At 41.9% G+C, this 26,361-nt stretch overlaps 1 protein-coding gene across 3 annotated transcripts in view; it reads right to left on the bottom strand.

The window, feature by feature from the left end:
* Positions 1–26,361, bottom strand: part of MAP2K6 (mitogen-activated protein kinase kinase 6) — a 123,125-nt gene that overhangs the window by 21,562 nt on the left and 75,202 nt on the right. For 2 of the 3 annotated variants that reach the window (XM_086687880.1, XM_086687881.1), the window contains exons 2-10: positions 23,576–23,642; positions 14,439–14,487; positions 13,496–13,609; positions 11,256–11,375; positions 9,830–9,946; positions 9,119–9,170; positions 6,481–6,608; positions 5,493–5,570; positions 3,745–3,884 (exon numbers count right to left, since the gene is read on the bottom strand). In XM_086687880.1, coding sequence (XP_086544006.1) covers positions 3,745–3,884; positions 5,493–5,570; positions 6,481–6,608; positions 9,119–9,170; positions 9,830–9,946; positions 11,256–11,375; positions 13,496–13,609; positions 14,439–14,487; positions 23,576–23,642 — 865 coding nt within the window. Of the gene's footprint in view, positions 1–3,744; positions 3,885–5,492; positions 5,571–6,480; positions 6,609–9,118; positions 9,171–9,829; positions 9,947–11,255; positions 11,376–13,495; positions 13,610–14,438; positions 14,488–23,575; positions 23,643–24,482; positions 24,746–26,361 lie in introns of those variants that run through there. The other variant, XM_086687882.1, reaches the window with a different exon arrangement.

Raw genomic sequence — 26,361 nt, 5'->3', positions numbered from 1 at the left:
AGATCACAAATACTCTGACAGATGACCTAAACCAGGAACGATGCAACCTTGCAACCTTTCTCTTCCAGTGTGGCATTTAGCCCAAAGACAGAGGTAGGAGATAAAATCCCAGGTGTACCTATCTCGAAATTCGTGATCAATTTTTTACTTCCCAAATCTTACGCCCCTTTCCCCACTCACCACAAAAATTGGGGCTTTCTGAGAAGTCGTGAAGGATCATTGCCTGACTATGCCATTAAAATACACGGGGCGCCTGGGTGGCGCAGTCGGTTAAGCGTCCAACTTCAGCCAGGTCACGATCTCGCGGTCCGTGAGTTCGAGCCCCGCATCAGGCTCTGGGCTGATGGCTCAGAGCCTGGAGCCTGTTTCCGATTCTGTGTCTCCCTCTCTCTCTGCCCCTCCCCCATTCATGCTCTGTCTCTCTCTGTCCCAAAAAATAAATAAACATTGAAAAAAAAAAATACAAAAACACACATGGAGGTCTCTCCAAAAAGGGTCCTTTCATGAAAAGGTATCTCAACACACAGCTGTGTAGATAGGGAAGTAGAGAAACTTCTATAAAAGGGACTTACACTCAGGCTGTATCCTTTTCTTCATCAAGAAATAGAAAGGGGGTGCTCGTAAATCACCTCTACATTCTTTCTACTCAGCCCCAGATCAAATTTAAAACTGTCAGTGAGAAAACAAGTGAAATACCTAGTTTGCTGCTGGGGGCAGGTGTGTATCTGTAAGCTAATACGTAGAAAAGGAAATGGCTTCCAGCAAGATCTAAGCCATTCATAAAAGCTTTTTGAAAAAAAATCAGCACCGTCTCTTGAAGCATTAGACAACTTTTCCAACTTGGTTGATCTCAAAATAATGTTCACACTGAAGGGGTACCAAAGAAAATATACTGGTAGTTTATGGAAGGCAAAAACCTATTGACCTGGATTCTGAAACAGAAGGGTCTATACTCTTAAAGAAAATCCAAGTGAGGATCATTAAGAATGCTCATAAAATTCAGAATTAATTCTCTTCTTCTTTCCAATTCTCCTACCAACAAAATGACTCGCTATTTTACACAACTGATATTCTTAAATATCAGGTTCTATAGGGACAACAACACTGAAGGTTTGAGGAACTTCTTCTTTGAAGACTTCAAAGTTCAAGTGATTCAAGTTTTGTTTCTATTGCATATATACATATACATATATAGTGTATTATGCATTACGTATATATGTATATAAATAGTATATATATATATATGCATATTATAAATACATATACATATTAGTAACCCTCTTAAGCAAGCCAGACTGGCTGACATGAATATGAGTAAAAGGACACAGAATTAACAGCATTAACAGAGCTAATGGTTCCAGGAAAGCTAGAAAATGTCTATGGCTCAAAGTTTTTAAATTAATGAACTATGGTAGCTGAGACTAAAATTGACAGAAAATGAGAGGGGAACAGAGGCCTCAGAGGTCAGCCGGAAGATACTGGCAGTGATTTTAGGAGTATAGGGTAGGCACAGGGTGGTCACCCTACAAAGCACAATAATAAAGTATCTGGATTGTCCCCGTAGGTGTGTGCACCTGTTAAAATTAGAAAGCATTATTTCAAGGTTCTCATTTTTTACATGTCCATTAAAAAAAAAAGCTTTACTGCTTTGAATCTTCAGGGGGAAATTCTACATCAGAGGAAAAAAATACTCTAGTGAAAGAAAAAACAATTGAATCATTTTTTTTAAAATAAATTATAGAAGAAAAACAGTTCCTGAAAAGGAAGCAGTTGATAATCAGGTCCACAGACCATAGGTCAAAATTAGGGGCCCTCACCCCAGCTGTATAGTGGAAAGATTTAAACATTTGAACATTTGAAAACTATTGAGATCCGGGACCCTCCCCCGACCAATGAAGTCAGAATGTCGGCGCGTATGCCTAAGCGACAGTACATTGGAAAGTTCTCTCGCGTCTTATAAATGAACAGCCAGCATTAACAACTACTGCATTAAACTGGTGATTCTCAAAAGGCAGCTCAGCTTTCTTAAACTTTTCACGTCAGCCTTGTTCTTACCAAGTTTTCCAAAGCACCCAGAATCCTGGGGAAAGGGGGACAGGCAGCCGAAAGGTTATAGGGAGGATAGTTTGAGAAGCCTTCCCTAGATAAGATGCTTTCCCTTTACCGCTCCTCTTGGGAACTACTGGTCTGAACTATCCAACGCGACTCACCCCCTTTTCCTAGGTGATCTTTCAACGTTTGGGGATAAGGAAAAAGAAAAACAGCAACAACAACGACAACAAAAACAAATGTTTGAATCCAGAAGGCAGGACCATGGGCCCATCTCAACCTGGCCAGTATGCCACCATATCCAGCACATTTGCTCAAGGAAAGCTCAGAGGAGGATACACCTCAGTAGCCCAGGGGAAGTACCAGTAAGAGGCATCTAACAACACCCCGTGCCGACTGCTCCAGCCCCTCTCTAGCCATTCAGCCAAACCTCAAACAAAAATGAGCAACGGTGGGCCGGCCTCATACGTCATCGGGGCCAAAGACCAGGGGTGACATGGGGACCGGGGCTAACCAGAAGTCCAAGAGGCCTTAGTTTCACAAACAACAGACGGTTGCTTTGTCTCATCGTGTTTCCCAATAAAAGCTGCATTCAGAACGCTTCTTCCAACGAGCGTGGAGGCCAAGGAATGATAACATTGAGGAGCTGTGCTGTGAAACAGCCTCCAGAGGCCCAGCTCCTTCCTCCGAGGGAGCGGCCAGGGTCACTCCTCTCCCAGGGTCACAGCTGGGCTTGTCACTGTCTGCTTCTGCAGATAGGATGCCCATATCAACGAGCTCCATTTTGTGCTTTCCTTCTGTTCTTTTCCTCCTCTTCCAGGAGCACTTGCAATGGTCCTTAGGATGAGGTTATACCAGGCAGTCTGGTCACCAGGCAGAGAGGAGAAAACCATGCCCTCTCCCACTTTCCTCAATCCCACTGACAATTTCCAGGAAAATAAAATTTACATTGTTAGCACGACTCCTTTCCATCTTCCCTCTCCAACTTGGATTGGATTCCCTCCTCAGACCCCCCAGTGCTGTCCATTGTACCCTCAGAGGCAAGGATATCCCCCGTTAACAAGTACCGTGTAGAAGGCAGCCTAGAAGACACGAGAACTACTCTACAAGACGTATAGGTAACTAAGTCACACTCTCCAACTCTCTACTGCCTGCTCATCCAAAGTAATTCTTTGCATCTAATCTACTCCCCAGCTCTAATCCTCCAGTGGTCTGACCACTGTTCTCTTAACACTCTAATCAACCTCAGATAGCTTATAGCTCTCATAAAGGAGTTTCTCACTTTTGTGACATGAAGCGTGCTATGTTTTCTGCTTGGAATACCTTTCCTTTCCCTACGTCCCTCACCCCTTGGAAAATCCCTCACGTCGTCTTCAGCTCAGGATCTATGTCCTCCCGAAACTCCATCCTAATGCCTTTCCTCTGAGTCCCCCCAATACCCTATGCAGATCTCCACCCCTGGACGTGCCATATTGAACCACAAGTACTGACTGATGAGACTCCACTACTTGGCTCTGACTTCAAAGAGGGCGGGGACTGGGACAAAGGCATCTTTGTTTCTCCAGCATCAAGGGCACACTCCATAAATGCTTTGGGAATGAAATGCATGCAGAATGGATTAAAACCAATGGAGGAAGTCCATGAGAAGTCCTCTTTGTCCTTAACACCGGCGTTTGGCAGATGGGGCTCTCTTACCACTGTGAGGTAAAGTCAACAAACTCTTCGGTGAACTTGTCTCCCGGGAGCTGTGGTGAGGGCTCCTCTACCACCTGCTTGAGCTGTTGGAAGGGAGTTCCCCAAGAGTCATAGGGAAACCGAAGGATCGCCAACTCAATCTAGAGGGGAGAGAAAGACAAGGGGACAACAGCTTACACAGAGCTACTTTAGGGAATCCGCGGTGTCCTGATCCAGAAGAGTCAGCGGGAACTCCAAAGGTGAAGTTCAAGTAAAATTGGGGGAGAACTAAACTAACAACATGTTCTCCATTTGTCCCCAATTGCTAGCACTAGGGATTGTCAAACGTCATGTTACTAGAGGCAGCCAATGAAGCCTATTTATCACTGTGTCCTCCGCAAAAGCCACTGTGACACTTAATAAAATTGCAAGCCAGCCGTATTAAACTTTGGGATGTAAAGCAACCAGGTTTTCCAATGTTTGGTCTGAAATGGAATTCTCGCCCTGAGACCTTGGCGGAGTGTACATCTGCTGCCATCTGCAGGCCCCTTGCTGGAACGGAGAAGAAACAAAACAAAACAAAACAAAACCCTAGGACCAAATGACGGATCTTTTTTTGGATTTGAGTAAGGCCACTTTGCCATGACACGACTATCACGTGTCTTCTGGGCAGGGATGTGAAATAACTCACAGGATTTAATCAGCTGCTGTGCCTGGAAAGGAGCCAGGCCCACAGTGGATAATTCCAGACCTTGGTGATACACTGAAAATTTATGACCACCAATGTCACAAACAAAGCACTAATTGTATAACTTTAGGACTGCGCCTAAGGAGATTATCCTGTGTGTTACTATGCCCTTTGGCTATATATGACCCCGCTGGCCAAGACTTCTATCATAATCCTATTCTGGAAAGCACAGCCTATGTCCTGGGTGACTCAGCTCTGTCAGGCTCCACATACATTAGCACTCATTGAGAAGCTTGAGCCTCGATTAAAATAATTTAATTTTCAATATATTTTTTAATGTTTATTTATTGATTTTGGGGAGAGAGAGAGAGTGCAAGGAGGGGAGGGGCAGAAAGCGAGAAAGAGAGAGAAGCCAAAGCCGGCTCCGCACTGTCAGCGCAGAGCCCGACGCAGGGCTCGAACTCACGAATCGCGAGATCGTGACCTGAGCCAAAACCAAGACTCGGGTGCTTAACCGACTGAGCGTCCCAGGTGCCCCAAATAATTTAATTTTAACGTTTATTTATTTTTGAGACAGAGAGAGACAGAGCACGAATAGGGGAGGGTCAGAGAGAGAGGGAGACACAGAATCCAAAGCAGGCTCCAGGCTCCAAGCTGTCAGCACACAGCCCGACGCGGGGCTCAAACTCACGGACCGCGAGATCATGACCTGAGCCGAAGTGGACGCTTCACCGACTGAGCCACCCAGGCGCCCCTAATTTTAAACTAGAAGGAAAACTACGAGCAGTTGTAGTCAGGATTCATTGTACAGATGGGGATAATAAGACCGCTCATGTGACTCTATCGGTTACTCAAGGGCATACGACCAGTTAGAGGTGGAATAAAGACTGGGTTTGCTCAATCCCAGGGCGGTTATTTCTACGACACCACACTGCAGACAACCATCACTTAGAACCTCCTGCTATCTCAGGCCGAAAGCAGAGGTTTCTGGACCCACACTTAGGGCATTTGCCTTCCGGTCTCAGAACCCACCCCATTTCAGCTTCATGCCCAGAACCTCACAGACCAGTGCGATCATTACCATTGTGATGCCCAGACTCCAAATGTCAGACTTCACACTATATCCCTTCTGATTGAGCTCTGGGTTTATTCTTTCGGGCTGGAAAGGAGATGGGAAAAGACAAATGAGATGACATTCTTAGCTCCACAAAGTCTCTAGGGGTGGGGGTGTCACCAGCTGCCAAGGGAGTTGTTTTAAACTTGTTAACCTGCCTCCCAGGCCAAGAAGATTCACTACTGCAAAAAAATATTGACGCCTCTGTGGGATTTTCCGCCTTCTACCGGAGTCTGTTCCCAGAGGCGATAACGGAGCAAAGTCCCCCCCAATTCAAAACTAATTTCAATTTCGCCTTAAGAAGAAATAGGAGATACACATTATGAAGCTACTCTGCCAGTCTAGAATTTTCCTCATTAAAAACACCAACATTCCAGAACTCCATACTAAGAATGCGCAAGCATCCCTGAGAGACTCCCTGAGATTAGCTCAGCACTGATGGGAAGGTTTTCAATCCCAAGGGCAAATCTATTTCCAAACAGAACACAGAAGCCCCTTCATGTTAAAGGGGGTCCCGAGGTCTCTGCCAATGGCAACGAATCTTCACAGCCACGAGGTTCTCTCAGGACTAACCTCCTTGTCTGGTTGGGGTAACTTAAATTCTGTTCACTCATCTGTCCCCAACAGACAAGATAACAACCCCCTGCCACACAGTGTGAAAAATCTGCGTGGGCGGTATGGATTACTTACACGTTTTTCTTTTTCCAAGTGATATACTCTTTTACTTGCTTTTTATTAAAAAATAATAGTACGTATGAAGCAAATAACTGAGGATTACAGACGGAAAATATTTGAGAAAAAAATAAGACGGAGACTATTTCTTGCACCGTAAGCACATTTCCATTTGACCTCTGTGGCCATCCATTTCCTTTTTCCTGGCGTGGTCTGCTCGTGTCTGCATTCCCAGATTGCAGGCCCCCTCCCCCCCGCCTCCCCCACCAGCTGGCATACTTACAGCCATGTACGGTTTGCATCCGGCATCAATGGTTTTAGCGACTGAGTCTACAAGGTAGCCACTGATTCCAAAATCGCACATCTTTACTTGGCCCAGAGTGTTGATCAGCACGTTGGAAGGCTTGACGTCTAAAAGCAAGCACCAGGAGCCCATGTTCCCAGCCTGCTTTGAAGATCCATGTGTCTTCCACCAGGGGGCCTGAAATCTCCATTCCCCCTCACCTTCCCTTCCCTCTGAGGCCCAACACAAAAGTCAACAGCCATCCCTGACTCACACTTCATAGACCTTCCTGCTTTCAACTTTTCTATTTCATGTTTTGTCCCTCTCGTAGGATTGCGAACCCACCGATGGAAAGGGCCGTTGCCTCTATCTATTGCCCCCATTCACGTAGTAAAAACTTAAAAAGCTATTAGTGAATCAAATGCCCAGTTCCTTGGGCAGAGTCTCTATTATGCAAAATGAGTAAGTTCCAGAAATCGGCTGTACTACATTGACCCTGTAACGAACAGTACTGTATTGCACGCTTAAACTTTGCCATGAGCGTAAGTCTCATGTTAAATGTTCTTGTGACAACAAAATCATTTTCTTAAAGCCCGGCTCATCATGACCTATTGCACATTAAGAGTAGGAGTAAGGGGCGCCTGGGTGGCTCAGTCGGTCGAGCGGCCGACTTCAGCTCAGGTCATGATCTCACGGTCCGTGAGTTCGAGCCCCGCGTCGGGCTCTGTGCTGACAGCTCAGAGCCTGGAGCCTGCTTCGGATTCTGTGTCTCCCTCTCTCTCTGCCCCTCCCCTGTTCATGGTCTGTCTCTTTCTGTCTCAAAAATAAATAAAAACATTAAAAAAAAAAAAAAAGTAGGAGTAAACAGACCACAGAATGAAAAGGCAGACCGCGATAAAATGATATATCAAATCTGATCAAAGCAACCAATTTTGATGGAAGCCTCTGCAAGGGGCTTGTCAGAGGTCACATAGTGTAAACTCATCAGAAATCCAGAAATTTCAGACCACAAAACATACCCCCAAATAGATTACCGTTATCTCTGGATAATGGACTTAGAAATTACGGTCAACTTTTTTCCTTTGTGATGCTTTTCAAAAAGGACACGTAATCAACAGAGTTATTCTAAAAACATTAAAAATTATCCTTTATAATGTTTTCCCTTACACTGAACAGTGGACATGCACATTTTATTATTTTTTATACTTCACTTATATATTTTTAATTCAAACGAAATACTTCCTAATTTTGAAATAAATCCTTAAAAATTAAGTTTCCTGTTTGTGGGTAATCCACATTCTTCTGTCCATCTGGATTCTTGCCCACTTGCTCCTCCTCCTCCCCTTCCTTCCTATTTTTCCAATTTCTAAAAGTAACAATTAATGATAGTAATAACAGCAATAACGGGCACTCTCTGTAAGGCATTTTGCATCACTTTCAGACTCAGAGAGTATAAGAATTACCAAACCCCACTACCCTACTAGCTATCCATACTTTCCATTAATTTTTCCTCAGATTTGGTTGAGTGCATCTTCAAAGTAGCTTTCTTTGACTGTAGTCACCCGGTGCTAATCATTTCCTTGCTTTATATTCTACCTAGACTGCTTCCATATTTGGCACTCCTATATTTGCAATGTGGTTTATTTTCTCCACGCATTTGTTGTATATTTGTCTTATTTCCCTATCAAGAATCCCTTTATGGAATTTTAATATGTTTTGTTCTCAGATACCTCTTGGGGTATCTATTAAAGTGCTGCATAAATGGCCGAAAAAGGATACATGAAAGATGAACGATTGATACACAGGTGGATGGATGGATGGATGGATGGATGGGTGGATGGATGGATGGATGGATGGATGAAAGATGGCAGGCCAATCAATCAGAAGGAAAAAAGAGGAGGTAGAGGAAGAAGAGACAAATCTACTGATGTTTTCACTTTATCCTGCCTCCTGTTGTCTGAAAAAGCTGTGCTTTATACCAGAACTCTTCCAACTTTAAGGTATGCAAAAGTTACCTGGGGATCTTGTTAAAAATGGAGATTCAGAGCACCTGGGTGGCTCAGTTGGTTAAGCGCCTGACTTTGGCTCGGGTCATGATCTCACAGCTTGTGAGTTCGAGCCCCGTGTCGGACTCTGTGCTGACAGCTCAGAGCCTGGAGTCTGCTTCAGATTCTATGTCTCCCTCTTCCCTGTGCCCCTCCCCTGCTTGCACTCTGTCTCTCTCTCTCTCACTCAAAAATAAATAAACTTAAAAAAAAAATTAAAAAAAAAAAAATGGAGATTCAGGTGGTCTTGGGACCCATGATTCTGCTTTTCTAACAAGCTCCCAGGTGCCAGCCAATACGAGATGCATTTTTATCCTTTTCTCCAAAATTCTCAGTAGGGTAATCCCAGAGCTGTGTCTGGTAGCAGGTGTTTTATATTCAATTTAGGTGTAATAAAAAGCCCATGTCTTCGCATGTCCTCAGACAAGATAAAAAGCGGCTACTTATCTGATCTGCTATTCATCTGGGAAGGAAAACCCCTCAGTTCTATTGCCTAACTCAATTCCACTTCCATCCATTGGGGGAAGAAAAATCTGGGTGAAAGAAATAGATTTTATAAAAGGAACAGCTAAAGCAACATCATGGATGCTTACCTCGATGAATGACAGAGAGCTTACTGTGTAAATGTTCTAACGCCTTTACAATCTGCAAGAGAAACACAAGATCGATTTTTCTCCATCACTGGAAAGAAACTGAATGTTAAGTATACCCAGGTTTATTATCCCTGGCTTAACGTCATAAGGTGAGGTATTTTCTCAAATAGTGGTGGCCCTATCCAGGAAAACACAGAGGAAGCTACACTAATTGGACTCCACCCATCAGAGAGGACCGGATCTCACAGCGTCTCCCTCCTCTAACTGGTGTTTCATTTGGTCTCCAACATTTTTTCTCTCCACCCTCATGAGCCATTAAGAGAGCAACCTTTTTTTTCCATTTCATTTTCTTCTGCTTCCTTCTATGCCCTATTAGCCCTAAGAAAATATTTAAAAATCTACAAGTGAAAATCAAAATAAACTAATATCAGGATATAGCCACCAGGAATGTGGTCACAGCAGATGAATGCGTTGCTTAGAGACATTTTAACTGAGAGTTTTCCAAACCAGGTCAGTGGTAGAATCTTCTACATGGTGCCCAGAAAGAAAAGTATTCATTTACTCATCCACAGATGTACTCGTGCATTCAACAGACATGAATCGGGGGGAAGTTCTAGTCCAGCTAGCGTTTCTTCATACTAGGGAATCAGGGACACCTAAGGTCTAGACTTCTCACATTCTCCTTGTAAGTAGGGTTCATGATGTACTCACAGAAACTGCTATTTTCCCTAAGATGTCCTCTGGAATTGTTTGGCCTTTGTCAATCACTTGTTTGTAGAACTTATCTAGCGACGTATCCATGAGTTCCATGCAAATCCAAACATCACCCTGGAGACCGATTGGTTCAGAGACGGTTAGTAAGGAGAGAAAAGGAAAAAAGAGGAAACAGTTAACACCTGTCAGGAAGAACTCTTTTTTTTTTTTTTTTTTTAACTTGGGTTTTTGGAGGAAATGGATGATTTCCCTTCCAGACCTCAAAGGAACTTACAAGGAAGCAAGTTTGTTTCCAAAGAGTCAACTAGCAGATTGCCAAGCAGGAATTACATACCATCACCCACTCCTTGATAGAGACTAGGACCTAAATACCAGGAGCCACACCAGTTATGGAATGAAAAACTTAAGAGAATAAAAGGCACACGACAGGGAATATGGCCAATGATATTATAATAATGTTGTATGGTGACAAATGGTAGCTGCACTTATGGTAAGCACAGCATAATGCACAGAGAGGTTGAATCACTCTGCCGTACGCCCGAAACTAATGTGACACAGCGTGTCAACTCAGATTTTTTAAAAACCTTTTAAATAAACAAATACATCAGTACTAATAGCCACAAACGGTAGATTCCCAGAAATATAAGCCTTTATTGTTACTGCCCTGTAGGAACTTAGGTCTCCATGCCTGCTCCATGTCTGATCTCCCACACGGAGCGCTGGCAAGAATCGAAAAGCTGGTCAGAAGAGTGAGTTGAAGCATCACAATCCGTGTCACGGTAAAATGAAAGCAAAGGTAAAGCCAAGAGATACGCTTAAGCCTCAAGGGTACATAGACAGGCTAAGTAAAGCTTATCCACTGGCCAAAAGACTAGAACATATCAGATTTTACGAAATCTATCTAAATTAGCCTATAGACAATTGATATAGACCACTCTGCCAAAATAAACCAAAACAGAAGGGAGAAAGGGAGCCTCAGCATCTTCAAAAGGGCTAAACACATTTAAAAATACTACGATTTCAAGCCAACTTTGTGGTGGGGCATTGTCATCATTGCACAAATATAAAACTGTCTATAGAAGACATGCCAGGGGTGCCTTGTGGCTCAGTCGGTTACGCTCAGACTCTTGATTTCGGCTCAGGTCCTGATCTCATGGTTCGTGAGATCGAGCCCATGTGGGGCTCTCGCAGAAGGAGTCTGCTTGGGGTTCTCTCTCCCTCTCTGTCTCTGTCTCTCTGCCCCTCCTACACTCATGTGCACGTGCTCTCTCTCCCTCTAACTAAATAAATAAACCTAAAAAAAAAAAAAAAAGATGTGTCAAACAAGAAAGAGGACCATGACCATACATCACATTGATGTAATTAGAGAAACTTCCTTTCAAGTTACTGTTCTCTTCAGATTTTGAATTGACGGATCACCTACCTCCCGGAAGAGTGCACCATAAAAGGTGACTGTGAAAGGACAGTCCACTGTCCTCATGGAAATATCCAAATCCATCAGTAGCCTTTTCTGCTCCTGGCTATTTACTGTGGCCCGGATCCGCTGAATGGAAATGCATGGAAAAATTTATGGTTACTGCTCTGAGGATGAGTCAGTTAATAAGGCAGGGACCTTAAGGAGTCCCATCCTGAAAATACTACAAAATTCACAGCACAAGTTCTAGCAATGACCTCTCAAGTATTTGTCCTAGTGATGAGTTATTTGTAACAAATGAGAAATATGGAAGACTTTCACTGGATTTCCTGAAAAATCCCAAGCCCTCTGATAATATATTTTGGAAAACGTGCAAACGTTGGGGAGTGTATTTCCAAGTCACAAGAACAGTCTGCTTCATTATGTTATGTATGTTCAGTTCAGAGACCACAGTATCCATTACTTTGTGGCTGATTTGGGATCCCACAAAAAAACCCCAAAGGCCCTCTTTGGGAACAAGTAAGAATATTTGGATTAAGTAGCAACTGTAAAAGAAGTGACAGACCTATCGGAAATGGACAGAATCAAACAGAAATGGAGAAAATGTTCATTCCTATCCCAGCGCTTCTGAGAGAAGAGAAATCTGTCACATCAGTAAATGTAGCCTTAAAGAAGCATGATTTTGCTATGAAATGAGCAAAAATATATAATGTCACTAGGCTTCTGGGGCGCCTGGGTGGCTCAGTCGGTTGAGCATCCGACTTTGGCTTGGGTCACCATCTCGCGCCTCGTGAGTTCGAGCCCTGCATCAAGCTCTGTGCTGACAGCTCAGAGCCTGGAGCCTGCTTCGGATTCTGTGTCTCCCTCTCTCTGTCCCTCCCCCATTCATGCTCTGTCTCTGTCTCTCAAAAATAAATATACATTAAAAAAAAATTTCTTTAAAGATATAGTGTCACTAGGCTTTCTATTTTTTTTTCTATTTTCTATATTTTTTGCCTAATTAGCAAAAAGTCTGCAGAAGAACAAATTGAAAAATCTACAAGGTAAGGGAAAGGTATCTCCATTTTCCAAAAACAAAGGGATCCAAGTCATCTGACCATCCGCTTTCCTAACAATGGTCCAAATCCATGAACTCATGGAGAGAGGGTAGTTCTCTAAAGCCCCTCAAGAAATATGCAGTGATTCTAAGTTTCTTTTTACAGCTCAAAAATGATGCAAATTCACTCAAGATACATTTTACTCTCCTGTTTTCCACAAATGGAAACAATGCTGGTTTTCTGATTTTCAGGGATCATTCTTCAAAAACAACAGAATATAGAATAAAAAAGACTTTTGAGACATAACAATGAAATGCAATTTGTGAACTTTTATTTGGATTTGGATTTCAACAACCACCAGGCAAAGAAAACCAAACAACTTTGAGATGATCAAGGTAATTTTAATTTGGAGCTGTTATTCCATGCCATTAAAGAAGTACCGTTCATTCTTTTTTTTTTTTTTTAATTTTTTTTTCCACGTTTTTATTTATTTTTGGGACAGAGAGAGACAGAGCATGAACGGGGGAGGGGCAGAGAGAGAGGGAGACACAGAATCGGAAACAGGCTCCAGGCTCTGAGCCATCAGCCCAGAGCCTGACGCGGGGCTCGAACTCACGGACCGCGAGATCGTGACCTGGCTGAAGTCGGACGCTTAACCGACTGCGCCACCCAGGCGCCCTCCATTCATTCTTTTAAGCGTGATGATTACACGGTGGTTACATAAAAAATTAAAAGGAGGGGGTCAGATTTATCAGTTAAAAAAACTGGGGCACCCGGGTGGCTCAGTCGGTTGAGTGTCCAACTTCACCTCAGTTCATGATCTCACAGTTCGTGAGTTCGAGCCCCGTGTCGGGCTCTGTGCTGACAGCTCAGAACTTGGAGCCTGCTTCAGAATTCTGTGTCTCCCTCTCTCTCTGCCCCTCCCCTGCTCACACTCTGTCTCTCTCTCTCAAAAATAAATACACATAAAAAAATTAAAAAACAAAACAACAACAACAACAACAACAACAACAACAACAAAAACCAACTGGTAGATGTAACTTATACCGAGGAAGCCTTTTCCACACGCTTGGAGGTCTCTAGGGTTCCCTACAATTAATCTTCTTTGTTTTACTCCATTGAAGATTGTTTTGCTTCTATGAAAAGAATTGATCTGAGATGGACGAACATATACACCACAGACAGAAAACGTTTGGGGACCATCGACTCTACCTTCACCGCCATGATCTGCCCGCTGGGCACGTGTCGCATCTTCTCCACGACCCCGTACGCACCTCGCCCCAGTTCCATTATTGGTTCCAGATCATCTGCCTTCACCTCAAAGTTCTGCAAGAGAGAAAAGGAATACTGAAGTAGTAAACAAAGAAATAAAGGACATAGTCTCTTTCGTCCTCTCTCTGGCTTCTCCCAACATTCTATGGGTTATTTCTGGCCCACAGGCTTCTTGTCTAGAAGCTTATCCAGGCAGCCATTGAATGCAAGATGCACCATGGGAAGTTTAGACTCTCACGGTGTGCCACCTGCTGGACACGGGCAATACAGAGATCCAGCTCCAACTAGCTTCCAAACTGCTCAGTTTGCGGGTCTCCTGGTGGCTCAGTCGGTCGAGCGTCTGACTTCGGCTCGGGTCATGGTCTTGCGGTCTGTGAGTTCGAGCCCTGTGTCGGACTCTGTGCTGACAGCTCGGAGCCTGGAGCCTGCTGCGGATTCTGCTGTCTCCCTCTCTCTCTGCCCCTCCCCCCGCTCATGCTCTGTCTCTCTCTCTCTCTGTCAAAAATAAATAAACATCAAAAAAATCTTTTCTTCAACTTGCTCGGTTTGAGCTGTCTACACTGTGCTTCCTTAGCTCTGCCCCCTTCATCACATGTGTCACCCATTTGCTGACTGATGGCAATGAGATCTACACTTGGACTTTAAGGAATGTGTCCCAAAACAAATCATCTACTCTCCTCAAACACCTTCCATCAGGACCTCACCAGCCTGATTTCAATAAGGCATTCAAAATAGCAAGAGCACATATCACATCTGCTTAAACTCAAACTTTTTGACCCATCTCCTTATGGCATGTAATGGAAAATAAATTTTTCAATGGCCAGTCAGAAAGCACATATGGAAAACGGTCAAGATATTAACTGGCACACATGATTTTTCTTACCTGATTTCCAATAGAAATGCAAGCTTTGGAGTCTAAGTCTCGAGGTGGCCTAAGAAAGAAAATGGGTAAAGAAAAAACATGAAATATTTAGTCAAATATGCCCTTCTCAAATCATATACAACTGGAGAGATGTTTTTTTTTCTGCAGGATTAAAGTGGAAGTTCATCAGTAAAATTAGGCAGCACAAAAGTGTTAGTAGTGTGGGATTTGGAATAAAATAAAATTTGGGTTTAAATGACTTAATCTCTTTGAGCTTCTATTTCTTCTTTAACACGGCCAGCATATAGTAAATATCCGATAAATATGATCTAGGTGTAAATAGTTATACAAATAACCATACTATTCTAGTAAGTCCCAAACTTTTTCTTTCATCCAAAAACACCAATGTGCCCAATTACTCCACCACATTTTCCCACAATTGTTTTCTTTTAAGTTTATTTATTTATTTTGAGAGAGAGAGAGAGAGAGAGAGAGAGGGAACATGCACAAGAGCAGAGGAGGGGTAGAGAGAGAGGGGGACAGAGGATCCAAAGTGGGCTCTATGCTGACAGCAGAGAGCTCAATGTGGCGCTCAATCTCATGAACCATTAGATCGTGACCTGAGCCAAAGTCCGACATTTAACCAACTGAGGCACGCGGGCGCCCCTCCCACAATTGTTTTAAAAAAAACAATAATTAGCCTATGATTATGTTAACTCACCATAATAATTCCAAATCTGTCTAGTCCCCACATTTACAGATGGAAAAAACATCCAGAGAGGCTGATGTGACTTGTCCAAGTTCACAAGTAACCCAGGTCTCCTGGTTTGTGATCAGAATACTTTCTGTTCTATCAGGCTGTCTAATCTGGTTGTGATATTTCTTCCATACATAGTGCACGTGCAACCCAGGGGTCATCTCAGAAGCCAGAGGTTGGCTGATTTTGTGTCTCCATAGAGAAAGCACACAGTCCCCTCATGGGTATGTATTTCTACTACGTCAATACTACCTGGATTGATATCAATCTGCTCAAGAGAAGGATGTTTGGCCTTGGCCTTGCCACTAATTAGGAGCCTTGAAAAGCATTTTCTTGAAATAAATGCACCCAAAGCATCACTAGAAAAAGACAAAAGGATCCCAGTGCTGGCAGAATCAAGGATGACCAAAGAGAACCAGGTCCTCCTAAGGGGACATTCCATGCCAGAACTCTGCCTCTACAAAAATGCAAGAAAAAATAGAAGACAGGGAAGATGAAAGGAAAGGAGAGAAGAATCCTCGTGTGTTATAATCCTACCCCATGTGCTGAAACTAAATTTAAAAAACAAGAAAAAGTAAGAATATAAACATAGGTATAAACATAAATTTAAAGTTTTAATGGCAAGCCCTCCCTCACCTCAAAATCCCTTTGAAATACATAGAATACCTAAAATAAAGTTTTTCTATACTAACTTAAAACCAGGGAGTAGGAGGAAGAGATTGAGAGGAAAACACACACATCCACACGCACACACACGTACACGTACACACCAGTGATGTTTTTATAGATCTTGTGTTTATGAGCAGGGAAATTTTCTTCAGAAATACGTTCCAGAGGATTAAGTCTCTAGAAATCTGATTTCTCATTCTTAAAATTTCCAAAACTGTTTCTTTCACTGTCAATAGTTTGTACTAATTACAATGCAATTCTGAAATAAAGACAGATATTACTTGAAACATGACTAACATAAATAGTAAAAAAACCTTTTGCAATTGTTCAGGACCCTTCCTTTTAAAAAGTATGAAGCAACTGGGGCACCTGTGTGGCTCAGTGGTTAAGTGTCCGACTTCAGTTCAGGTCATGATCTCGCAGTTTGTGAGTTCGAGCCCTGAGTCAGGTTCTGAGCTGACAGCTCAGAGCCTGGAGCCTGCTTTGGATTCTGTGTCTCCCTTTCTCTCTGCCCCTCTCCCACTTGATTTCTCTCTCTCTCTCTCTCTCTCTCTCTCTCTCTCTCTCTCTCTCTCAAAAATAAACACTAAAAAAAAGGTATGAAGCAACAGAAATGTCACTGGTTATTTGGGGCTACCTCCATTTTCTTGCATGAGGGCATTGGGTAAGACCCTTTCCAGCTCTGGTGTCCCAGTATCCATGTAGAGTTTTGCAAATTACAGCCCGTGGCCCAGCTAATAATTTTTTTCAAGTTTAAAAAGTTGTGGAAAAACAATTTACAAAGAATATCCAACAGAGGCCACTGTGGCCTGAGTAGCCTGAAATATTTACTATCTGGACTTTCACAAAAAAAAAAAAAAAGTGTACAGACTCAAGTGTTATACTAACCTTGCATTATACCTGTACCTAATAGGAGGAGGTCATGCCATTTTCCAGAATGAGAGAAAAATGGAACCCAGAAAAGCTCAGTGGTTTGCTAAAGCCATACAGCCTAACAGAGCTGAAAATAAAACCCATGTCACTTGAATCTGTCTTGACCTAAAGAATCAGGTGAAGTGCTTTACCTACATATCATTTAATGCCTTAAACACACACACACACACACACACACACACACACACACACACACACTCCTATGAGTATCATTACTCCAATGGTCCAGATGAGAAACCATCTGGTTCAGAGTTTAACTAACTTGCTCCCAAGTGGTAAAGCCATGATTTCAATCCAAGTCTAATTGAATCCAAGGAACTTACTCTCAACACCCAGGTCCCCTCTAATGAAAATGATCAATCCACCCAAGCCTGAGGCCTTTGGACTCATCAAGTCTGCCAAAAGCATCAAATGATGCAGCCAAGACTGACAGCTCGTATTAGATTTAGTTGACACTGTGTTCTGTCCAGACTGGGCATATTATTAGTCTGCCTGGGGCACTGAGTCTCTGCAGGAGGTTAAACTGTGGGTGTATGTTCTCTGTTGCTTATTCAATATTTTAGACCTGTGGGGACAGAAACAAGCTTATTACAAAATTCCCTCCCTGGAAGGCCAAAGGTACTCCAACGGTCGCCTAGCATTAGCTTTTATAGGAACAACAAGCTTCGGCATATTATAGTGATTATTTATTTGTAATTCTAAGTAATAAGTAATCAGTTTACTGGGTGTTATGACAATTATTATTCGTCTATTGGGCCAGAGACTATGCTAGACCCTTTATTATTTTTTTAATGTTTATTTATTTATTTTGAAGGGGGGATACAGAGAGAATCCCAAACAGGATCTGCACCCACAGCACAGAGCCCAATGTGGGGCTCAATCCCATGAACCACAAGATCAGGACTGACCTGAGCTGAAATCAAGAGTCAGACACTTAATCGAATGAGCCACCCAGGCACCCATGTGCTAGACCCTTTATATAAAATATCTTCTTTAATTTACACAACTCTTAGAGGGACTATTATCTCTACCTTAATGGGAAGAGTTGACATCAAAACAGACTAAATAACTTCCCGTCATTCAAAGACATGGTGAAATTAGAACCCAGAGCCTCACTCTAACGTCTTCTCAACTGTGAGAGTAAAAGATCCTGCCTCTTGTTTCACTAGCCACAGACTATTTGGCCACACTCTCTACCAGTCCGACATGTGGCTAAGAGCATATACTTGAAAGTCAGAGAATCCTGACTTTGCACACCAGCTCTTCCACTTAATAATAACTATTAATAATTATTAAGTGGGGACACCTGGGTGGCTCAGTCGGTTAGGCATCTGACTTGATTTCGGCTCAGGTCATGGTCTCATGGGTTTGTGGGTTCAAGCCCCGCATCGGGCTCTGTACAGACAGCATGGAGCCTGCTTGGGATTTTCTCTCTCCCTTTCTCTGCCCCTCCTCCGCTCACTCTCTCTCTCTCTACCTCTCAAAATAAATAAAAACATTTTAAATAATTATTTAGTGGATTAGTAATAATAACAGCAACAACACTTGGAGCAGCCTTCTTTGAGAAATCCCAAGGGAAAAGGCTAGACACTTAATAGAGGTTATGATGCCTAAACCTCACAGCAATCACATCATTATTTATTCTCATCTTTCAGAAGAAGAAACTAAGGCTCCGTCGAGTTAGATAACTTGCCTAAGGTATTCATTCAACTAGTGAAATGTAGATCTCAAAGACGAACACGGACCAACTTACTCGAGCCTGAACTCTTACCCATGAAGTGATACTCAACTGTTTTGAGCAAGGCACCTGACCTCGTACAGGTCTGTTTTCTCAGTAAGAGTAACAGTAACGGCCTCCTGAGCTTCTTGGGAGGTTAACTGGAATAATACTCACTAGCATCGAATCAATTCAGAATTAGCCGCTGCCAGTCCAGTAAGGGGACAGCTCAGAGACCTGAGCCAAAGACACACTGGCATCACTTACTCAAAGAAAGAGCTCCAGCAGAGGGACCACACACATGGAACTAGGAAGAATGGAGCTCTGTCCCAGGATATTTATTTTTGTGAAGTACTGCAGAAGAAGGCAGGGTATAAATGGTAAGAGTCACCAAGCCAAGCTCAAAAACTTGCCAAGAAAAACACAAAATGTGGAAGCTACTTCTTTAGGAGTACAAATTTAAGCATTAGTATTAAAATAATAATAATAACAATCATAATAATAATAATAGGCTCTCCATGAGCTTGAGTGGTATTGTCTACAATAATAAAATGATACTCTTGGCTTTACACAGTGAAAAAGAAAATCATATCAAAGTTTATTCTACCACATGAGGGAAAGAACACAGAAATAGTGTAGCATTACATAGGCTTTCATTCACTTGTTTATACCAAGGAAGGATTTATGATGGCTTTCAAAAATTCATAAAATGCAGAAAATTAATATCAGTTAGAAACGAATGAAGACTAAAAATGTGAAGGGAAGGAATGTAAGAGAATTGAGAGGGTGATATAAAAATGTATTACCAAAGAAGATAATAAAAATAAGGGCAGAAATCAGTAAAATTGAGAAGCCAAAAATAAAAAAAAAATTTTTTTAAGTTGGTTCTTAAAAAAACAAACAAACAATAGTATTGATACACCTCTATCAAGACTGAAACATTTAACAAGAGAGGACACACAAATTACCAATCTTGGGAAAAAACAGGGGATATCACAATATATCCTGTAGCCATTCAAAGAATAATCCAGAAGTACTATGAACAACTTTTATAAACTCAACAACTTAGAAGAAATGAACCAATTCCTTGAAAACCACCAATGACCAAAACTTAGCCATGATGAAACAGGTCATCTGAATAGTCCTATAACTACTACAGAAACTGAATTTGTATTTTAAAAGCTCCAGAAAAAGAAATATTTTGGCTAATTTTGTTTCATAGACTTTATGTGTCTACCAGAAAAAAAAGAAGAAGAAGAAACTCTTACCAATTGATTTTATGAGGCCAATACTACCTTAATATCAAAACCAGAAAATAATAGCACACACCAAACCAAACCAAAACAAAACAAAAACAAAACAAAGCAAACAAAACTCAAAACAACCCACCACAGACCAACATCTCTCATGAACTTAGACACAAAACTTCTCAACAAAATTTCAGCAGATTGAGTCCCACAGTGTGTAAAAAAAATAATGTACCCATAACCAAGTGGAATTTATTTGGGGTATGCAAAACTAGTTCAATATTTAAATATCAATCACAATGTAATCCACATCAACAGTACAAAGAAGAAAAATCTATGATCCTGCCAAGTGATGCAGAAAAAAGCCCTTAACAAAATTCAAAACACATTAACAATAAAAACCTTCAGTACCCTACAACTAGAGAAGAACTTTACAAACCTCAATCTACAAAACCTACCATCCTGCTTAATGGTTAAAGACTGATCGCTTTCTCTTTAAAAACAAAGCATGGTTGCCTGCTCTCATCAATCTTAAGTGACACAGCATGGGACATTCTTGCCACTGAAACAAAGCAAAATAGTAATAATAATAATCTCATTCAAAGTTTTAAAAATACAGCTTGCAAAGGAAGAAAGAAAACTGTCTCTATTTTCAGAAGGCATGATCGTCTCCATTGAAAGTTCTAAAGTATCTACAAAAATGCAAAATAACAATAATAATAATAATCTACAAAAACTCAAGGAACAATTAAGTGAATTCAATATGGTCACAGGATAGAATATCAACACAGAAAAATCTATTGCATTTCTATATATTGATTCCTAACAAGTGGTGGAAACCAAAATTTTAAATGAAGTGTCATTTATAATTGCTCTCCACAAAATGAAATACTTGGGTATAAATGTTAACAAACCCTAATGCAGGAATGCCTGGGTGGCTCAGTAAGTTCAAGTTCCGACTCTTGATTTCAGCTCAGGTCATGATCTCACAGTTTGTGAGTTCGAGCCCCTCATTGGCTCTGCACAGATGGAATGAAGCCTGCTTGGGACTCTCTCCCTCGCTTCTCTCTCTGCCCCTCCCCTGCTCATTCTCTCTCTCCAAATAAATAAATAAGTATTAAAAAAAAAACCTGATGTAGAGAATAGGTATAATGAAACTATAAAATACTGATGAAAAGAAATCAAAGAAAATCTAGATACTTGCAAAATCTACCAGGCTCATGGATTAGGAGATTTAACTTGGGAAAGATGTCCATTGTCTGTAAATTGATCTATATGTTAAACACAATTTCTACCAAAATCTCAGCAAATTTATTTGTAGACACAGACAAGCTGATCTAAAACTAATATGGAAAAAATAAAATAAAAAAATAAAACTAATATGGAAACAGAAAAGCACTAGAATAGCCAAAATTATTTTGAAAAACAAGAACAAAGTGTGAAGCAAAGTGTTCTTAAAATTGTCACCAAAAGCATGATCCCTAAGAAGAAAAATTGCTAGACTGGATTTCATCAAAATAAAAGAATGAAGAGACAAATTATAGATTGGGAGAAAATGCTTTTAAATCACATACCTGACAAACTCTTTATGTCTAGAATATAGAAAGAACTCTCAAAATTCAACATTAAAAAAGCAAGCTAATTAAGGAATAAGAAAAGATGTGCACAGACTCTTCACCACTAAAGATACATGGATGAAAAACAAACACCTAAAAATACTCAGCACCATTCACCATTAGAGAAATGAAAATCAGAACTGCAATGATGTATCACTATACATCTATCATAATGGCGAAAATGGAAAATAGTGTTAATGTTGGCAGGGACGCAGAGAAACTGGATTATTCATAAACTGCTAACAATGTAAAATGGTACAATCATCCAGAAAGTACTTTGGAAGTTGTTTCAGAGCTAAAAACAGACTTACCATATGACCCAGCAATTGTACTATTGGACACAGGTCCCATGGAAATGAAGACTTATTTTCAAGCAGGAACTTGTTTTTAGCATTGACAGCCCCAAACTGGAAACTACCCATATCTCCTTCAAAGGCTAAAGCGTTAAACATAGTGTGGCATATCCATACCATTGAAGGGGGTCAGCAATAACAAGGAACGAATTACTGATACATGCAACAACTTGAATGAACCTCAAGGAAACTATGCTGAATGGAAAAGCCAACCTCAAACAGGAGGAGATGCATGATGCCATTTATGTAACAACCATGGAACAACAAAATGGAAATGGGGAGCAGATTAGTTGTCAGAGATTTGGGCTGCGGGTTAGAGGTGGGCATGGCTCTAAGGGAATGACGTCAAAGAATCTTACAGTGTTGATATAGTTGAGTATCTTGCTTATGGCTGTGGTTACATAAGTCTACAGATGTGATAAAACTGCATAGAGCTACACACACACACACACACACACACACACACGCACACACGAGTACGTGCAGTACTGGTGAAATCTCAGTGAGTTCTATGATTTGCACCAATGCCACTTTGTTTTGATATTGTGTTGTGTAAGATGTTGATGTTGGGGGGAGGGACACAAACTAGGGTAAGAGTCCATGGGACTTCCCTGTACATTTCTGTATAATATCCTGTGAATCTACAATAATTTCAAGATGAAAAGTTCTAAAAGTGTATCACGTAGAGTCCAATACAGGTAGTACAGGGAAACAATATATTTGACTCTAAACTCTCTAGAAACCAATCAGAGGGGAAAAGTTATTAATTACACACGTGTTAGGTCCAGAGGAAAAAACAAAAACAAAAAGACCAAAAGAACTAATCTCGATAGCAACGGAAGGAACCTTATCCTGTAGAGCCTCATGAAAGGAATCGTGCAACATAAGCTTGACCCTTGAACTATGGTGTAGAACCCTGAAGACAAGCCCTCCACTCCACTCTGCATTTAGGAGATTCTTCAATGGAATGCAATGGCAATGGCCTCGACAAAGTCTTATGGTAGACATGAGCATTTTTACCAGCACATTCCAACACCAGGAGGTGCGCTTACTGATAGGATGGGTCATGGTTAAGCCCAAAACCCTTTTGAAAGGGAGCACCTTTGTAGAGATGAGCAAAGGCCTTGCAAACTCAAGCTTCAACTGGGATGGCCTTTCTTTCTTTATGCTTGCTCTGCCCCTCCAATACTCCTGTTATGACTTTTTTCCTTGCAATTTCCATTCCTCCCAAGCAGATGCTTTATAAGCTGGTCATACTTCCAGTGGGACAGGGGGGTACTCTCACTCCCCCACAGAGTGAAAAAGAAATTAAGAGGGAGAGAACGGGAGAGGGTAGCCCGCTTCACCAGGACTCGAGCTCACTTAGGGATCTGGACCAAAGCCTCTGCTAATTAAAAAAAAAAAAAAAAAAAAAAACCGCTCCTGTACCTCATTTTGCCCTCTATTTATACGGGATGGGATTTAGGTGTCAGGATGCTGAGTCCTTACCAAATGCCATCTTTCCATCTCAACTCATGTTTTACAGTAGTGGCTTTATACGGGGATTCGCTTGTTGGCCCAAGCCTATATGGAAAAGGCAGAAAGTCCACGTCCAGGAACCTTTCATAAGACTCCATCTGCCAAATGACTTTGTGACACTCAATTTTCTGCCAACCGGTAATGTGAGACATTGAGTTCAAAGTGACCCATTTGATATAGACTGACGGACCTATTCCAGGTCCATGGCTTTCCCCTTTAAAGGGCTCTTCTTTCTAACAATGCTTTCCATAGTCGAGGCATTGCGCACCAGTCCAGAAATGAACCCCTATTCCCAGGAAATCTGTAAAGTGGAGTGTTTGGATTAAGACGATGATCTTGCCAACTTACGTGGAACTGGTCTGAGGTTGTTCAAATGCTTCTTTTGGAATTTTAAGGCCAGGGTTTCGCTTCCTGCCTATGGGGGAAAGACATAAGGATAAGGTTAAGGTCTAAATGACAGCATGAGAGTGGGGACAGAGACTGCAGCAAAGGAAAAGGGCTAGCCTGGGAATGTGTTCCTCTCATCTCCCCATTCAGAACACCACTTCCCACCCGGGAAGCCTGTGAGTGACAAGCACCCAAGCCCCAGGCGGAGCACAGCTTCCCAAATGCTCTGTGGTCGTGGATGAAGTTTTTCGCCACTTACGGGTGAAAATATCCTTATTAGAATGCTAACTCTCTTTACGCAGGAAGACCTGCCCTTTCCTCCCTGCTGAGAGGTGGTCATTCTGAGTTCTTCATTCTTTCTCGTACACAACGATGATGATGGTGGTAGATGGTGTCGAATACAAATTTTTTTCCCCTTTAATGTCAGTCAAATGTAGTCACCCTCGTCTCAGCATCTTACAGCTTTCTAATTTAATCTGTAAACATCTGATAGAGTCAACTCTGGAGGTAAAATAAACAATACTTTCCCACGCTTCTGTCCTGCCCCCATTTCTCAACCACCTGCCATATAAGCTGAAACGCCTAAAAGATGGAGAGAGTATTTATTTACATTTACCCTGTTCCAAAAAGGAAGAAGGATAATAGATGGGCTCATGCAAAGAGGTTATCGCCTCTTTGGGGGCCAGATGGGAATGTAACCCATGTGTTCATCCCTGGGCTGAAAGTACAGAGAATTTGGCTCAAATAATTGTTGCTGATGAATAAAAAAAAACAAAAGAAAAAAAAAAACAAAGAGCAGACTGAGAAATGACAGCTCAGGAGGCAGATCAGAGAAAACAGTCTCTTAAGGGCCCAGGATTTTCCTCACCTAAGGAGATTCTGTGCCTCCTTCCTTTCTCTGGTAGGAGAAACCAGAACAGAGCTGGATCAAATGCCCATGGTCCTCCTTTCCTTCTCCCCCCACCCCTGCTCTACATCGCAGGGGTGCACACTATGGCAATGACGCAAGCCCCATAGAGGGTCGGGTAGACACGGACGGACAGAGACTCTCAAGATGCAAAGAAACTTAAGACATCAAACAGTATAACCTCCTTGTAGGAAAATGACATCCAAAGGCTTCCATGATTGCTCAACATCACAGAGCCAGCAATGACCCAGTCGGAATCAGAATCTAGGTCTCCAAAACCCAGATTGGAGCTCATTCCCCTAGTCTACAATGGAAGGAGTTTAGAGATGATGAGAGGAGGGGGGCAGGGGAACATGGGATTATGAGCTTTTAAAAACTCGGCTTACATCTGGTACTTCACTCATTAAGTGACCTCCAGAATCACTGTTCACCTGACTCTCGATATCCTCAACTGTAAAATGAGGAAATAATACCAATACCTACCTTCCTGGGCTGGATATGAGAACCATGAGGTGTCACATATGAAAGAACACAGACATACCTTAAGTAGCTGTTAATTATAATCATTCAGAGAAAGAATGTGTATAATCTCACTGGGTGTTGTATGGAAACCAATCTGACAATAAATTTCATATTTAAAAAAAATGAGTCATTTAAGGGGCGCCTGGGTGGCTCAGTCAGTTAAGCGTCTGACTCCTGATTTCGGCTCAGGTCACGATCTCATGGTTCGTGGGACCGGGCCCCGCATCAAGCTCTGCATTGACAGTGTGGAGCCTGCTTGGGATTCCCTCTCTTCCTCTCTGCCCCCACCCCCCGCTTGCACTCTTTCTCTCTCTCTCAAAATAAACATTTAAAAAAATCACTTCAGAAATTCATGAGCACAATTGGTCAGATTATCACAGCCCAAGACAATGTGCAATTGAGTCTTCTTTTCCCCCTCTAGGCCTTCAAAGTCCAAAATGAAGATCAATTCTGCCAAGTTGCATAAAGGCAAGAAAAAATATGCTTGGCAGTGGTCAATGCAGAGAAAGCGTTTTGGGTCCACCTTCATTGTAACAGGTCTTCTCGACTCTCTCCTCCTTTGTGCTTACCTATGTGTTTTATAAGACTCAAGACTCACTATTCACCTCCTCCTCCAGGAGTTTGGAAGGCCGCTTAGCACATGTTACTACGTTAGTCAGTTAGGCAACGCAACGAACTGTGTCCGTACATATGGGTAGACAATACACAGGGCTGTGCTGTATACCAAGAATGTTAAGTAGCTGGATCTGATGGTGAAAATCCAAATAGATGAAAGGCCTAATTCCAACAATTCCTATCCATGAGCCTCAGTCAAATAGATAAGGATTGCTATTTTAAATGGGATACTCCAGTGAGGAATGAACGGCAAATTCCATTTGTCCAGATAACTACATCTATACTCCAACACAGGCGACAGGTAATTCAGATCTCCCAGCGGCTACAACCCTGTAGCCCTCTCAGCGAAAACAAAATAAAACAAAAGTCAAATACATTTCACCTGTGAAAAAGGCATGGTTGCCATGTAAGCAAACCAAAAGCAAAAGTTACTCTGAAATTCCTACATCTCTCGCTTCTTCATTTCTTACTCAGCTCTTAAGATAGATGTTGAGAGAGAGAGAGAGAGAGAGAGAGAGAGAGAGCGAGCTATTTATGGGACAAACTGCCTTTGAAAAACAAACAGAGCGATGAATCATTCCACCACAGCAATTAATTATTAGCCATTCATTATTATACTATAGCTCAACAAATCATCGAAACGTCTATACAAAGAAAGAGTAATATTACGAGAGAAAGAGAGCAACCTTTGGGCACAGAGACT

This window comes from Puma concolor, chromosome E1, assembly GCF_028749965.1.
Source record: "Puma concolor isolate L17-30 chromosome E1, mPumCon1.1.hap2, whole genome shotgun sequence".
In the NCBI taxonomy this organism is placed as follows: Eukaryota; Metazoa; Chordata; class Mammalia; order Carnivora; family Felidae; genus Puma; species Puma concolor.
This window is presented reverse-complemented; position numbering and strand designations above follow the sequence as displayed.